Genomic DNA, 17799 nt, shown 5'->3' on the forward strand with positions numbered 1-17799 from the left:
TCAGGCAGGCAGCATCCAAGGAGCAGGGAAATCAACATTTTGAGCATACTCTCTTCCTAAAGAAGAGCTTATGCTCAAAACATTGACTCTCCTGCCCCTTGGATGCTGCCTGACTGGCTGTGCTTTTCCAGCACCACACTCTTTGACATTAATTGGATTAATCCTATATTGAGTATAGAAGTTCACAACTAGAAGAAAGATTCTACAATTAAGTGTAATAATTTAGAAAAATTCTGGACTTCAATGTAAATTTGGATAAGAATTAAAATATTATACATTAGAAAAGTTGAACAAAAATATATTTAGACATTTTTCTAACTCTAACTTCCAGAATCTGTTAGCTTTGTAAACTAAAATGTTTAATTTACAAAGTGCAACCTTAATATCTCAGTAGCTGTTTCTCATAATAGGCATGCAGAGGTGCACAGATCATAACCAGCTGGATTTGTAACATACTCCACTCCAAACCATTGTCCAACTTTCCTGATTTTTGTTTTGAAATCCTTTTTTCATTACGAAGTATCATGGAAGTGTTCAACTGAATTGAGTATTGGAACCTGTGGTTCTGAACAGGACCATGGATCCACCTATGAAGTAAAGATTCTACATATCAAGACCTTTGAACAGAAGGAAGTCCAAAAAAATACACTCCCATAAGCAGGTCAAGTTGTTCCTCCAGAGAATCTGTGGAATATATATTTAGATTCTAATTACTATTATCCAGTAATGACCTCGATCTATTTATAGGTCTTCCAATTAAAATTGGTTTGGGAACATGCTCAAAAGATATGGAAAAAAATGCCAGCTTCTCTTAATACATTTCTGACATTATTGTGCGCTATCTGGGCTGAAACCTCAACATATGAAACTTTGGTGAAATTTGAAAATTGCAGTCAGGTGTCTATTGACTCTTAGTCATTTGCAGGTAAACAGCATAAAAACTTACTGTACATACAGTCCAACCTTTTCATGAGAGGGGACTTCAGTGTCATGCATAATTATCTTTGATTAAGTTTTAGTTCATTGTGCTAAAGATAGCCAATGATTTAAATGGAAATAATTCAAATATTCTTCATATAGTAATTATAAGTTATTTGAATAAATTTAAGTGCCAAAACTTTACTGTTGTACTTGAATCTGGATGTGAGAAATGTTGAATCAACCATGATCCTACTGAATGGTAAAACAAGCTCACAGGACCAAATGGCCCTACTCTAGTTCACATTTCTTATGGTCTTCAAACTTTACTGTATTTTAGATTATATTCCCTACAGTATGGAAACAGGCCCTTTGGCCCAAAAAGTCCACAACAACCCTCCGAAGAGTAACCGAGTAAGCCCCATTCCCTGACCCTATACTTACCTCTGACTAATGCACCTAACACTACGGGCAATTTAACATGGCCAATTCACCTGACCTGCACATCTTTGGATTGTGGGAGGAAACCGGAGCACCTGGAGGAGGAAACCCATGCAGACACGGGAGAAGGTCCAAACTCCACACAGACAGTTGCCAGAGACGGGAATCAAACCTGGGTGTCTGGTGGTGTGAGGCAGCTGTGCTAACCATGAACCACATGTCTATATTCCACAATCTAGAATTATGTATGAAAATAAATGTCTTTCTAAAATCTTTACCATTGTAACAGGAAAATTTGTGACCTTGTCCATCATTCATTTATTGCAACAGACTTTTGGTGATCGGGTCCTCACACCAGCTTCTTGGCTAGTTCCACTCTTTGTTGTATTTTCTACCTTTGGAGCTGCAAATGGTTCTTGTTTCACAGCCGGCAGGTAAAGTAAAAATCCTTTCATTAAAACAGAAAACAAATATACATTTTCCTATTGAGTTTCCAATGTATCACAATTTTTTGGCTAAGGGCATGTGCAGGAATCTACTTCAAAACCACTTCAAATGTTATTCATACTCTCACCTCTCAGTATGGCAAAATAATGCAAAATGCAGTGCTGGTTTGAAGAAAATAACTTAGTCAAGGGAGTGAAAGCTGTGAAATTTTTACATCATCATCATCATGCATGGGGCGGGGGGGGGAAGGGTGTCTTTAATGAACACAATTATTTTCATTTTTGGAGGAATTCAAGTAATTCACTATTGCGACACAAGTCTGTAATGCCAATGTGGAAAATAGCATGTATTCCTAAAATATTGGAGTTGGATTAGGGAAGCTGAGCCTTTCTCCTTGGAGAGACCTTTGAGAGACAGCTTAATACAGGTGTTTTTAGAAGTTTAGATGTAACCCTTCTCACAGGTCACCACTACCTTTTCAAAACCATGAGAGCTCTTGACAGAATAGGTAAGGAATAATGTTTCCCATTGTGGAACAGTCAAAAGCAAAAGGACACTGTAATTAGTTGAATGGCACAGGAACCAATGGCAAAAAAAAGGAAAACTTTTTAATGCAATAAACGGTTATGTTCCTGAATGCACTGCCCTTGAGTGTGTGATGGAGGCAGGCTCAATCCTGGCTTCAAGAGAGAATCGGATCATTTTTATGCAGAGAAAAAAATTTGACAAAAGCATCAGAACTGCAGACTTGCTCTTGCAGGGAGCTGCACTGACCAAGTGGGCTCCTTCTACATTGCAATGATCTTATGATATTTTTCTGGCAATTCTGATTTGGTTACATTGGTCAGAGAGCAGGAGAGCGCCATGTTCTACATTAAGCAAATCCAAGCAACTCAAAACAGTCGGCAAATGTTCCACAGATGCAGCTGATAACAATCTGCATCAAACTCTGCGTGGAAGCAGTGACTAGATGAGGAGCATTAAAATAGGTGCCTGTTAGCACAATTCAGAATAACAATGACGTGGAGGTGCCAGTGCTGGACAAGGGTGGACAAAGTTAAAAATCACAGAACACCAGCTTATCGTCCAACCGGTTTATTTGAAAGTACAAGATTTCGGAGTGCTGCTTCTTTGTCAGGTAACTAGTGGACATGTGACACTTTATAAATTTGTACTTTGGAATACATACAGACTACAAAAGTAACCTCACACTTTTAACGCATTGTATGAACTGAAGGGTCACTTTTAAAAAAAAAATAAAACCTTAGGTTATCTTGGGAATGTGACTTGAAAGAAGTTCTAAGATTTACGTATTAATGAACCCAATCTAAAAGATGAAATATTTAACTGCAATCAAGATTTGTTCAAAATATCACATCAGTATATGACACTATTACCGTTTGCTATAAATTTTGTGCCCTATGATCCTACTCCACTAACTACCTGATGAAGGAGCAATGCTTGTAAATAAACCTGTTGAACTATAACCTGGGGTTGTGTGATTTTTTTTTAACAATAGCAATGGGACAGAGGGCTCAACAGTTCCTCCCTGTGGGGAAAGATCATATGTGTTATCAACAGATGCATCCTTCTTTCTGCTTATTTCTGTTTACTTTTAATGCTTGGTCAGTCACATAATCTGCTTCTGGCTCGGGGAATAATGTTACATGGCAAAATAAAGTGGAATAAACTAACTTGCATATTTAGAGTCAAGGAGATATACAGCGTTGAAGCAAACCCCTCGGTTCAACTTGTCTATGCTGACCAGACATCCTAAATAAATCGAGACTCATTTGTCAGCATTTGGCCCATAACCCTCTATATCTTCCCTATTCATATACCCATCCAGCTGCTTTTTAAATGCTGTAATTGTACCAGATTCCACCACTTCCTCTGGCAACTCATTCCATACAGGCACCACCTTCTGCTTGAAAAGGTTGGCCCTTAGATCCCTTCTTAGCTTAAACCTATGCTTCCTAGGTTTGGACTCCCCCACCCCAGGGAAAAGACCTTATCTATTGACCCTATCCATGCCCCTCATTATTTTATGAACCTCTGTAAGGTCACCCCTCAGCCTCTGATGCTTCAGGGAAAATAGCCCCAGTCAACTCAGCCTCCCCTTATATCTTAAACTGTCCAACCCTAGCAAAATCCTTGTAAATCTTTTCTGAATACTTTCAAGTTTCACAACATTCTTCCTATAGCAGGGAGATCAGAATTGCATGCAATATTTCAATATAGCCGCAACACAACCTCCCAACTCCTATAATCTATGCACTGACCAACAAAGGCAAGCATACTAAACGCCTTCTTCACTATCCTGTCTACCTATGACTCCACTTTCAAGGAACAATGAACCTGCACTCAAGGGTATCTTTGTTCAGCAACACTCCCAGGACCTTACCATTATGTATATAAGTCCTGCCCTGATTTGTTTTTTTCAAAATGCAGCACCTTGCATTTATCTAAATTAAACTCCATCTGCCCACAGGCCATTTGATCAAGATCCTGTTGTACTCTGAGGTAACCATGAAACATTCTTTCTCTGCTAATATTGGAGAGGGAAACAGACATAAATGCACTTTCTCCTAAACACTGATCACAAAAATGTAGTACACTCCTATCGGTCTGCACAGGATTGTCCTTTTCCCTTTTCTTTGGTTTGCTAAAACTAGTCAATAGCTGAAACTTAAATATTTTGCGCTTTTGAGGAGTTGTTCTGATTTCAACTTTTCTAAACAGACTTACATTTGTGACAGCCCGTGAGGGTCACATGGTTAAGATTTTGTCGTATATCAACATCAGACGTTTAACACCTTCACCGGCTCTCCTGTTCAATGTAGGTAATTAATGCTTTCAATTACAACTGTAAAAACATTAGTGGTGCTGTGCTGTAAAATGATAACAAAATAGTAATAAAATGTGTTAGTGTTTGCACAGAAGTAGTAATGGAAAATCAATATCAACATATCAATATATGCTGTCTAGAGGTATCTGAAATTGTTTAAAATATTGTGATTGTGTGAAAATTACTTACTATTCTAGTCCAACACATGAAACTTAATCAAACTTTTATCAAAGAAAACAAATTACAACTGTCATGGGTCTATATTTTATGATAGTGCTCTAGAATGCAATCCATTTAAAGAGCAACTTAAACAGAATTTCTCTTCTTGTATTATGAGATTATCCGGTGCCATTCCATTAGTAATAGTACTGATTAGAGACAGTTATTTATGGTCAAGAAACCAGCAACTTGCTGCACATTGTAGCTATTAAATAATCCTGAAATCAGTTCAAAATTTACATAAGAATAAATAAAGAGTGAAAATAAGACAGGCATTTTAACACCAAGTAATTAGCAATCTGAGGATACTTTCCAGGACATTACAAAAAACTTCCAGCCAGGCAATGTAGAGAGGTTGGGTAGACTGGGGGTGTTTTCTGTGAAGCAAAGGAAATTGAGGGGTCACAAGACTGAGATGTGTTAAAATTATGATTGGCATAGACAGGAAGGAATTCTTTCCCTTGGCAGAAAGATAAATGACTAAGGGGCATAAACTTATGGTAAAGGGCTGGAGGCTTGGAGTGGATGAGAGGAAAATCTTTTTCACTCAGAGGATGGTGGGAATCTGGAACTCACTACCTGCAAAGATGGTAGAGATAGAAACATTCATAACATTTAAGAAATATTTAGATGTGCACTTGCAATCCAAAACAACAAAGCCATGGACCAAGTGCTGGAAAATGGGATTAGTATAGTTAATGCTTGGTTTTGACTGGGACATACTCATAAGACGAAAGATTTTTTTTCCCTGTGCTGCAGACCTCTATGAATCTTTGACTCTATATTAAGCTATCAGAGCACAAAAGACAATAATATAATCTTGCACAATAATTTACCACAAATCTCTAAATTACAACAAATCAGAAAGATAGATGAACACAAGCTTTATAATGGATAAATAACAAATGTAGAAATCTAATACTTTAGTGGATTTTTTAACAGTCACTCTCATTCTGTAGACCTCTATATGGAGATAAACATTGAAGTCCTTTGGAAGCAAGGAAAAAATAGAGTAAAGCTTCTCCGTCCAGGATTAAACCATGATTCTAAAAGTGCTTATCTGAAGCTGTTAGATAAAACAATAATGCTTTGTAAAATCCAAGAAGTTGCTCTCTGAATGTATCTTCACATCATGAGGGGGTCATTATGCATGCAGAATAGGCATGTTTTTTGTTGATGGTTAAAGTAGTACAATAAAGCTACTTACATTCCTCAACATTTCTAATTTGTGTTTTGTAATAGGTTTGCTGGAAAATTCTGATCCAATAGAAAATAGGCCTATTTAATACACTGAAGATACAGAACAAAAAAAACTAAATAGTAGTTTTATTCATTGGAAGAAACATATGGAATAGATTTTAAGACAACCTCCGATTTACTGATTTTTTTCTGTTCTTCTTTAGAATTAAAACCTTCTGATAAATTTACTGGTATTAAATATATTCCAATTGTAACTATTATTCACTTACCTAATTGTTATACTGCACTCTATTTTTCAGGGATTTCTGGCTATTATCTACATAATTCCAGCAGATATTAACACCCTTATAAACTACTTTAGCTTTGCTTCCTGGATTTTTTATGGACTGACTACATTATCACTGATTGTCATGAGATTTACAAGAAAAGATCTGAATAGACCAGTAAAGGTTAGAGTTACATGATTTTTCTTTCCTATATGAATGTATTAATATATACAGTAAACCCCTGTGCCTGCGAGCGATACATTCCAAGACCTACTGTGGAAGCCCGAAACCATGGATAGTCATGGACACATTCATTTAAGTGGGAAATTTACCTTCCCAGCAGCCCCGTGTCCCTAGTTCTGGAACGTTCCCTTTGGACCGCGGTAAACCACAGAAACCGACCTGTGTATATGGCAGTCGACCTGTAATTCTAAACTATAACATTATCTTCTGGGAATTTGTATTTTAAACTAGATAATAAATAGATGAGTGGTTTCAGTTCTGAGGTTTTTTTTAAGAAGTTAGAACATCATTTGGAACAGTGAAACTATAGACTTCATTTCCAAGAAAGCATGCGACTTAAGTACCCAGCAGGATGATTGTTGTATTAAAGTGTTTACGAAGTTAAACATTTACACTGAGAAAATGGATCAGATCCCCTCCAACTCCCTCAATATTGATGGTGTGCAATGCCCTTAAGGGCTTTTCAAGTATCTCAGTCAATTGGAAAATATAGTTGATTTACTGGTGGTGGTGATGGCTAATAAATTAAAAATACCATGGGTTATTAGGGATTGGGGGAAAACAAAACATTCATTCGGTTGGATACAAAAAAACATCAGGAGTTTTAGCATTAGTGAGACTGTACCTACAGTATTAGTTTTGGTCTCCTTATTTGAGGAGAATACAAATATATTGGAGGCAGTTCACAGGAGGGACACTAGATTGATTTCAGAGGTGAGAGGTTTGTGTTTTGAAATGAGGTTAGGTCTTGAGATTGAGAAGAGCAAGAGGTAATCTACTTGAGGTATAGAAGATGCTAAAGGGGATTGACAAAGTAGATATAGAGGATGTTTCCACTTGTGGGCGATCTTGAACAAGAGGTCAATTTTTTAGGATATGGGGTGGCAGATTTAGTACAGGGATGAGGAGGAATTGCTTCTCTCAAAGAGTCATGAATATTTCACTATTCCAAAGTGTGGCCGATGCTGGAACATTAGTTTTGAGGAGAGAGGCAGATTTGCAGATTTTTAATTATTAGTGGGTTGAAGGGTTATGGAGATTGTGGAGTTGAGGCTGAGATTAGAACAGCCATGATTGTATCTAATGGCAGAGCAGACTTAAGGGGCTGAACTGCCTACTCCTGCTCCTAGTTCTTATGTTGAATTAGAAAGACTTGTACTCATTGACATGCTTTTGGATGTCAGAAACCTGACAGATTAAAAAAAACTTAATTATTCCTGTATTCATATTGTTAAAATCTTCTTTTTGTTTCAGGTCCCAATCGTTTTTCCAATTGTGGTGACTCTTGTCTCTATCTACTTGGTTCTTGCTCCAATCATTGGTGCTCCAGAGTTGGCATATTTATATTGTTCACTATTTATTGTTGGAGGATTAATATTTTACTTTCTGTTCATTTACTTTCACTTCAGCTGGACCCGAAAAGTGATGAGTAAGTAATAACTATTTTTGCTTAATATATTTATCAGTTCATTTGACAACCAAACCAAACGGATAATGAAGTAATCCAAGTTTTGAACTAGTTCAAATATGTCTATCTTAAAAATAGTCTAGGATGTAACTTTTGATAATTAAACTGAATAAACCTAGTCTCCTTCTAAGTGGTGGAGCAATCCAGAACAAGGTGGGAATAGGTTAAATCACAGCATTGAATTCCATAAATGAGCTATATTCCTTTGATTAAGGCACAATTATGCAGAGAGTAGAATAAAAAAAAAGTGCAACTAGATGGAAGACCAGAACAGTCAATGAAGATTTTGCAGGAGCAGTAAATGTCCTTAAATATTATCTCAAATTGAAACCCTGAAAAAACTGGTTTATAATGAGATTGCGATGGCATGGTATGAAACTCGTAAGAGGGGAAGAGATTGAATAGACCTGTACATGGTTAATTTAGACTAGACTTTTGGATTACTAACCTGGTTAAAATACCATCATCTCAAATTATATAATATTACTACTAAACTCTAGTCATGATTTGGAGATGCCGGTGTTGGAACTGGGTGTACAAAGTTAAAAATCACACAACACCAGGTTATAGTCACACAGGTTTAATTGGAAGCACACTTGCTTTCGGAGGGACGCTCCTTCATCAGGTGTTGTGTGATTTTTAACTTTGTACTAAATTCTATGTTACTTTTGAACTCTGGGACTTGTCAGAATATTGTTATCAAATACGAGATGAGAAAATTTATCATTATGCTATATATCGCAGCAGACAGGTGAAAGTAGCAGCTATCACACCAGGAATATCAAATGACACACAGATATAAATAGTGACTTTGTTACTGGTCAGTTTTTGCCATGTTTTCAGCTGCTGACATTGAGGCTTTTTAATTTTATTGAATAGATGCTATTAAGGTAAAAAGGTTTCAGAGGCATTTGATTGTCAAGTTACAAATTATTGTCAAGTAGGAATGAGGATGGTTTAGTGGACCCTGTAGCACACTTGACATGTGATTCCTAGCAGAACACAGCTCTGAATTAATATTTACGGTGGCACAATGGTTAGCACTGCTGCCTCACAGCGCCAGAGACTGGGTTCAATTCCCGCCTCAGGCAACTTGTCTGTGTGGAGTTTGCACATTCGCCCCGTGTCTGTATGAGTTTCCTCCGGGTGCTCTGGTTTCCTCCCACAGTCCAAAAATGTGCAGGTTAGGTGAATTGGCCATGCTAAGTTGCCCGTAGTGTTAGGTGAAGAATGGGTCTGGGTGGGTTGCTCTTTGGAGGGTCGGTGTCGACTTGTTGGGCCAAAGGGCCTGTTTCCACATTGTAAGCAATCTAAATCTAATCAGGATACTGTCAATATATCAGTGGGAAGCAGAAATGTTAGAGGTAATCAATGAAGTGAAAATGGATAGACAAGATGTACTAGAAGGGGATAGCTCTGTTCAGGAGAGTGGATAGGTCATCAGCTACATACATGTTTTCATTGTAGGTCACTTAGAGAAGTGGTACTGGATACTGACAGGACTTCTTATAACTTGCCAGTCTTTGTTGATATGAGGGGGTTGTCAGAGCATTGCAAAGTAGCAAATGTGACACCCTTGTTAAAGAAGAAAGGATGTAAAAATTGTCCTAATAATTATGCAGGCTAGTCAGTTTAAAACATTACCTAGCACTAATGTTACTTATCACTAATGTCACTAAAGAAAAAGAATTAGCAGGAATTTGGAGAGGTTTGATCTAAGCAAGAAGAGCCAAAACTAATTATTTCTTCTTTGATTAAGCAACAAAATGTGACGGTAAAGCAATGCATCTTGCATGTCTAGCTTAAGGAAGTGCATGTCTAGCTTAAAGAAGTGTTAAAAACTTAAAAAGTTCTGGCTAACAATACGAGGTTCATGAAATAAGAGTCAGTGTGGGCTTGCAGAAAATACTTAGCTCAAGAACAAAGGAGTCAAGGAAACTTGTTTTCCTGACAGGACCACAGCTGACAATAATTTCCCCAAGGGACTGTGCTAGGATCACTGCTGTTTTGTATTCATATCACAGCATAGTAGTAACATTACTGCACTAGTAATCCAAATGCCCAGACTAAAGACCTGGAGTCATGAATTCAAATCCATAAAAGAGATGGTTGTATAGTGGCAATGTCCCTGAACGGAAGAATATGGGGCTGATTAGCATGGTAAAACAGAATTAAGAGTTAGTCTAATGGTGACTATAAAATTATTGTTGATTGTTGTAAAATATTCACCCAGACCCTTTGGATCATTGAGCCAATAATGTCCATTATCACATGAATGAAAAATCTCTAAGCATTTAGCTGAATAATGATGTTAAAAATCACAACACCAGGTTATAGTCCAACAGGTTTATTTGGAAGTACTAGCTTTTGGACTGCTGCTCCTTCATCAGGTAGCTAATAACCTTGATGAAGGAGCAGTGCTCTGAAAGCTTGTACTTCCAAATAAACCTTTTAGAGTACAACCTGGTGTTGTGTGATTTTTAAACTTTGTCCACCCCAGTTCAACACTGACACCTCCATATCCTGAATAAGGATGACTATGACACCCTTAGTTGCACAAGCCAAACAAATTATACAGGGAGCAAATAAACTATGAGGGCAAGTAAAATAAACAAGAAGAGTTTTTAAAAATTGTATAAAAGTAGAGAGGCCAAAATAAACATAGGCCTCTTAAAGAATCAGGCTGTGGAAATAATTCCAGGAAACAGGAAATTCTCATAAGAGGTATACAGCATAGAAGCAGCCCTTTGAATCTGTGTCAATCTATCCATACTAATCCCACTTTCCAATTCTTGGCCCATAGCCTAGAATGTTGTGACATTTCAAGTATTCATCTAAGTACTTTGCAGAGGACTTAGATTAGTCTTCACTGGAGAAGTCACTGATTTTTGTACTTTTGGAAGGGGAAATAAATACAATAACTATTACTAGAGAATGGTATTAGGAAACCTGATAGGGCTAAACATCAATAAGTCAATTGACCCTGAGGGGTTGTATCTTAGGATACTAAAAGTAGCTGTTGAGGTAGTGCATGCACTGACTGTAATCTTTCAAGAATCCTAAGTTGTTGGGAAATTCCCAGAAGACACAATCACCAGCCTTATTCAAAAAGGGAGAGAGAAACGTGCCAGTATACTTAACATCTGTCATTGGGAAAATGTAACTGACTGAGTCTATTAATAAAAAATTTACAAGTGGAGCATGTAGAAATTATAAATAATAAAATGAAGCAGTCAACTAATTTCCCCTTCATGAAACTATGTCTGACAAAGATTCTAGGATTTGTTGTAACAAGCCTTATTACCCATACTTCACACCCCTATGGTGCAGCACTCTTCTGCATTCTCCTACTCACCACAAGTGGAAGTACTGTTCACTGCTGGGTCCTCTTGGGATTCCTGGTACCAATGCCATCTTTGAAATCCAGTTATGCACACTGTCAAGTACTTACTGTCACTTCACAGCTGTCTTGCATGATTCCTGCCAGTTGCCCCAGACAAGGTGGAAAGAAGCAATTGGAACCCCACTTTACTGATGGAAACCTTGAGGACAAGGGGGCAATTGCAGTCACAACCCATGGACTGTACCCAGTGATATTGGTGACTGATGTGCAAAATGAAGGGCAAAACCACCAAGGGGTGAGCTGGAATCAACAGGTTAATGCTCTGAATTTCACATTGGAAATTGTCTCCATCTAGTGAATTGGAGAATGAGGAAACTACATAGCAATGAGGTGAAATGACATAAGAATGTTTATTCATACAAATAGGCCTCTTACTGCTCACCGGTAAGAATCTGTCTTATCTTTCAAACTTGGTTGGAAAATAAGACTTGACATTGGAAATCTGCTTACTGCCAAACTTTGAGATTCTCCCAACATTCTTATGAGGAAAGATTGAATTCTTCAAAAATATCTTTCTGTTCAGTATATATTTCATATAGTGAAAACACCTTTTATGTTTTAATACATAAGTAACCATTTGAAATTATAAAATATCTCCACATAATTGTCTTGTTCATGATTGTGGGCCACTTATTTTTCATTAATTGTATCCCCAGGGCCAATTACCAAACATCTGCAGCTGTTTTTGGAAGTGGCACCAGCAGAGACTGAAATGTAAAAATCATCTATTACTTCACTTTTAATATTTAATGTAACTGAAGGTGGAAATCAGGCACTGACAGTTGTAATATTTCCTGATATTTTGAAAAAAATCTTCTGCACTGTTGTAATATCTTTGTAAAGTAATACACAAGCAAATGCCATCGCTTGCAATTATCTGTTAACATTGTGACAATTTAAATGTGAGTGCTGTTTAAAAAAACTGACTTGCAACATGATGCACGTTTGTGTACTTATTAATTAAAAATCATATCAATGAACCATTTTTTTAGTGTACCAACATCAATGATAGTCGATCTATGATTCTAATTTGCAAATAGGAAGCTCTGATCTGTGTTGCAGTCTCTAAGCAATACACCAAATCGAAATCAAGCATTTCCTGAGAAGCAGTAAAACACACTTTGCCTCAGCCACAGCTAATATTATTTTTCATCTGGTCAATCATAAAAATTATTTCACAGCATTAATTGTCTGTAAAATCTAAAATAAGAAGTGGAAAGCAAAATTAAAAATCTGGTTATCCAAGATTAATGTGCAAAGGAGACCAAGATAAGTGGTCATTAAAGTATATATTTTAATGAATTAGAGACTTGACAAGTCCATCATATTCTCAACATAAATCCAGGAGGAAATGCATTGGTTAATAAAGAGACGACTATAGGCTGCTTTCTCATTCAGAAGAAACAGCTTGTGCTGAGTTTAATCTGAGGGTCACCATGTGTCAAATGCAAAGTTGAGGGAAATCAATTACATATTTAGAAGCGACAAAAATTTGACATTTATATTCATAAAGATAAAGTTTGCAAGAGACATATTTTGGAGGTAAGAATGAAAGCATCTTACACTTGAGAACAAATCAAGAAGATTACCACATCCACCTTCCCCGACAGTGATTGATATTCAAATCTTATATGGATTTGGTCCTCAGAAATCTCAGATCTGACGAAAAGCAACATTTATTTACCACAAGAGAGGAAAAATTAAGGTTTATTTTATAAGGAACTTTCATAATGCAGGAAATATGGGATTCTACTGGCAGTTAAAAAAAGAACGACTGCTAAAATGAAATGTTTAATTTTTTAAAAATTAAGTTAACAGACAGCATTTATTACTTTGACTTTTGAGGTTTCATGAAATAAACATCTTAATGACACAGTAGGAAACAGGCAATAACGGTGGTGCAAATTTCAAAAGGGAGTTTTATAATGTGTAAATAATGAGTTCTGATGGCTCTGTTATTGGTGGCAAAACAGTGAACTGTATATCAGAACTGCAGAAGTTCTGTGCAGCAACATAGAGGTAGGGAAATTTGATGAGGAACACCATTAAAAAGTTAAAATTGGGTAACTGAGACACATAATTGGTGGGAATTATCAGGAATTTGTGGATGAACAAGGTCATTAATAGCTTTGGAAATGTCCAATATGACTCAAAATGTTCAAGAGGCATCCAGAAGTTTGCAGCATCAGAACGAATAATAAATGAATGTAGGACACAATAATACAAGTATAATAATCTTTCAAAAGATTATACTATTAATCCTGGATTAGGCCACGATTCTCAAACATTTCACCATTTTCTAAGTTTACAGTGAATTCTATAATTTTGGACAGTTTCAATTTAAAATCAGGCTGATCTTGATAAAATGTTTGATGCAAGTGTAAAACAGGAAGAATGCTTAATACTCATGTACAGTCTCCTGCTATTTTCAATGGCAGCACTGGCTCTTAGTAGAAGCTTCTGACCCATATTCAGATTTTCAAAGCTGTATACTTTACTGAACGTTAAGTTTGTAATATTTGCTTTAAATTCAGAAATTTGTACACTTGTGTTTCAATAGTAATTATTTAAATTTAAGGGTATATTAATGTTTGTAAGTGAGGATCCATATTAAATTTAAATATTTCCAGATTCCGTCAAAAGTTGACCTCGATTTGATTATTTACATTTGGAACTTAGATTAGCTATACTATACTGCCACCTGCCGTTACACTTTTCATCATCCTAATTGCTGGCAACAAGAAATAATATGATATTTGGTCCTCAGGCTCCATGACTTAAGAGTCACAGACATGTACAGCACGGAAACAGACCCTTCGGTCCAACGAGTCCATGCCGACCAGATATCCCAACCAAACCTAGTCCCAACTGCTAGCACCTGGCCCACATCCCTCCAAACCTTTCCTACCATATACCCATCCAGATGCCTTTTAAAATGTTGCAATTGTACCAGCCTTCACCACTTCCTCTGGTAGCTCCTTCCATACACGTACCACCCTCTGCATGAAAAAGTTGCCCCTTAGGTCTCTTTTACATCTTTCCTCTCTCACCCTAAACCTATGCCCTCTAGTTCTGGACTCCCCCACCCCAGGGAAAAGACTTGATCTATTTATCCTATCCATGCCCCTCATGATTTTATAAACCCCTCAGCCTCTGATGGTCCAGGGAAAACAATTCCAGCCTATTCAACCACTCCCTATTGCTCAAATCCTCCAACCCTGGCAACATCCTTGTAAATCTTTTCTGAACCCTTTCAAGTTTCACAACATCTTTCCGATAGGAAGGAGACCAGAATTGCATGCAATATTCCAACAGTAACCTAACCAATGTCCTGTACAGCCACAACATGACCTCCCAACTGCTGTACTCAATACTCTGACTAATAAAGGAAAGCATACCAAACACCTCCTTCACTATCCTATCTACCTGCAACTCCACTTTCAAGGAGCTATGAACCTGCACTTCAAAGTCTCTTTGTTCAGCAACACTCCCTAGGATCTTACCATTAAGTGGTAAGTCCTGCTTTGATTTGCTTTCAAAATGCAGCACCTCACATTTATCGAAATTAAACTCCATCTGCCACTTCTCAGCCCATTGACCCATCTGACCAAGATCCCGTTGTAATCGGAGGTAACCTCCTTCGCTGTCCACTACACCTCCAATTTTGGTGTCATCTACAAACTTACTAGCTGCATCTCTTATGATCACATCCAAATAATTTATATAAATGATGAAAAGTAGTGGACAAAGAAACAATCCTTGTGGCACTCCACTGGTCACAGGCCTCCAGTCTGAAAAAGAACCCTCCATCACCAGTCTCCTACTTTCAACCAGTCTATATCCAAATGGCCAGTTCTCCTTGTATTCCATGAGATCTAACCTTGCTAACCAGTCTCCCATGGGGAACCTTGTCAAATGCCTTCCTGAAGTCCATATATATCACATCTACCACTCTGCTCTCATCCATCCTCATTATTACTACTTCAAAGAACACAATCAAGTTTGTGAGACATGATTTCCCACGCATAAAGCCATGTTGACTATCACTAATCAGTCCTTGCCTTTCCAAATATATGCATATCACTCTACTAAAGACCATTTTTGCTTCTTTCAATCTACAGACCCAGAAAATAGCACTGTCTTATTCCTCTACAAAACACTGCTCCAGGTTAAGTAAATACTTATGGCTTCTATTTTTAAGTTTAATCAAAGAGATATATCTCATTAAAACATATAATCAAGAAAGAACCCACTCTACTCAATATTGCAGACTTATTCTAAGTCCACACTGAAAATATTCACTTGTCTGTTTCTGTGGTGACCTCTCCCAAACAGGTTCCTCCAAGATTAGTTGTGAATTTCACTGTCTGTTAACCTTCCCAGACGCACTCCGATGTCCAGCGAGACATGGATTCAAACAGCAAAGTCAGTAATTCTACAGATTCACTGCTGTGTTAAATAGCAACGTTGGTTTCTTTCTCTCTCCTCCGCTGACCTCACCATGTTTCCTTCGGTTTCATTTTCTTTGAAGGTTATAGAACACAAGATTCCAAATACATTAAATACAATGCTTAGTAAAGCTGAGTCTCAATGAACTGTCTGCTATAGATGGGTACATTACATTTGAACAAGATACAACTTTACTACTGGATAAAAAATAAATTACGGTCAAGTCCTCAAAGCATACTGTTTACCAACTCCAAAAAAAATTGAGAAGTGTATTCTCAAACCTCATGCAATAGTATAAAATCTTTTATGATGTTACAGATGGATGTAAAATGTTCTGAAGAGCTAAGATTCTTCCCTCAACTAATGTCATCATAAGCTGATAATCAAATCACTCTTTTGCTAATCATAAGATATTGCTGTACTTACCAGAACATTTGACAGTGGTTTTAAAGCACTTAGAATACCCTAAGGATGTATAATAATGGTCTTTGTTTACCAGTTTACACCAAATCCTCATTATCTGCAGGAGATGGGGCATTGAATTCCACAGATAAAATAGTTACATCACTGCGACACAACTCTCTTACGTAGTCTGAAGGACTGCACAATCAGACCAGATGAGTCAATGAGGCAAACAATTATGGTGTCTGAGGCCAATCTCACAAGTAGGTAACTCCACATGTAGTAAAAAAGCAGGTAACAAGTATAGTGTATACTTAAAGATGCAATCAACTAGAAACAATATTTCATTCCTCCTTTGAAATCTGGAAAAATGCTTCTTGTCTGGAAATCCCCATGTGAGTCTGTGATAGTCTGAATTTACTAATGAGACTGAACCAGAACCCCCCCCCCCCGTCTTAATAAACCAGTCCTACAAATAGGACTCTTTTCAAAATTAGAGTCTCAAGACATCAAAAACATTGCATTTATAAAGAATTTTTCACGTCCTATAGCAAATCACAACCAACAAATTAGTTTTGATGGGCACAGTCAATTCGTCAATGATTGAAGCGGCCAATCTGCGCAATAGGCGATGGCGCAATTGGTCAGTGCATTCGGCTATTAATTGAAAGGTTGGCGATTCGAGCTCATTCAGAGACGGAACTACAAGTGCTCCTAGAAAACCTGTTTCTAACAATCTGTGCAATGCTGACCCCACAATAATAAGGATATAAGCAGTGATCAGTTACTGCTGGTGTCGGTTGACAGTCAGTCAATATTCATTCACAACGCCCCAGGAAAAAACCTATTTCATTCTGGAAAAAGTACCGGGTTAGTTTGCATCTAAACATCAATAAGCAGACAGGACTTTAACGTGTAGATTTGAAAGGCAGTATTGCAAAAATGCATTGTCTCGACAGCGTGCACTTAAACAACAGCCCAAGATATGAACTCAACTCTTGGAATGAGTGTGAATTTATAGAATATTTACTCCTGACGTCAAGTCAGATGATTTTGTTTTTGCAGGAAATAAGTTGGAAGCTCTACACACTTAGAATTCTCCCCGTATGAGCTGTCGGACAACAATTTTTTTCTATATAAACAATGCAACATTCTATTGAAATGTAAATGATGCTGAACAGCAAAATAAAAGTTTGCTTTACTCCACGCAAGGCTTTTTAAAAATTTCTGAATTCAAAAGATTGCAATGAAAATGGACAACACAATAAATGCTAACCATTAAATAATTAACTATGTCTAAGTCAGTGGTTTTCAAACTAGTCTGCATGGAAAATGTCTGCAAATAATGTCCAAGAAATGCCATGCAAACAGTCACAAGGTAAAAAGACAACTATACACAAAAAGTTGATGTTACTGCAGTTTCCTTAGATCCCTCAGGTTTCGGAAAATCTTATTTGGAAACCAAAGTCCATAGGGACACAGAAAATAAATATTA

At 37.2% G+C, this 17799-nt stretch overlaps 1 protein-coding gene and 1 long non-coding RNA gene across 2 annotated transcripts in view; one reads left to right on the plus strand and one right to left on the minus strand.

Moving 5' to 3' along the window:
- Positions 1 to 12492, plus strand: part of slc7a9 (solute carrier family 7 member 9) — a 61285-nt gene extending 48793 nt beyond the window's left edge. The window contains exons 9-13 of the mRNA XM_072596148.1: positions 1690 to 1793; positions 4549 to 4645; positions 6373 to 6522; positions 7837 to 8011; positions 12110 to 12492. Coding sequence (XP_072452249.1) covers positions 1690 to 1793; positions 4549 to 4645; positions 6373 to 6522; positions 7837 to 8011; positions 12110 to 12171 — 588 coding nt within the window. The 3' untranslated portion in view covers positions 12172 to 12492. The remainder of the gene's footprint in view (positions 1 to 1689; positions 1794 to 4548; positions 4646 to 6372; positions 6523 to 7836; positions 8012 to 12109) is intronic.
- LOC140496433 (uncharacterized) lies at positions 1642 to 16461 on the minus strand. Its single transcript, XR_011964258.1, has 3 exons — positions 16329 to 16461; positions 4555 to 4697; positions 1642 to 1807 (listed from the first exon to the last, which is right to left on the minus strand). It is a non-coding gene; the product is annotated as an uncharacterized lncRNA (long non-coding RNA).
- Positions 16462 to 17799: the final 1338 nt, after the last annotated feature.

Source organism: Chiloscyllium punctatum, chromosome 26, assembly GCF_047496795.1.
Source record: "Chiloscyllium punctatum isolate Juve2018m chromosome 26, sChiPun1.3, whole genome shotgun sequence".
Lineage (NCBI taxonomy): Eukaryota > Metazoa > Chordata > Chondrichthyes > Orectolobiformes > Hemiscylliidae > Chiloscyllium > Chiloscyllium punctatum.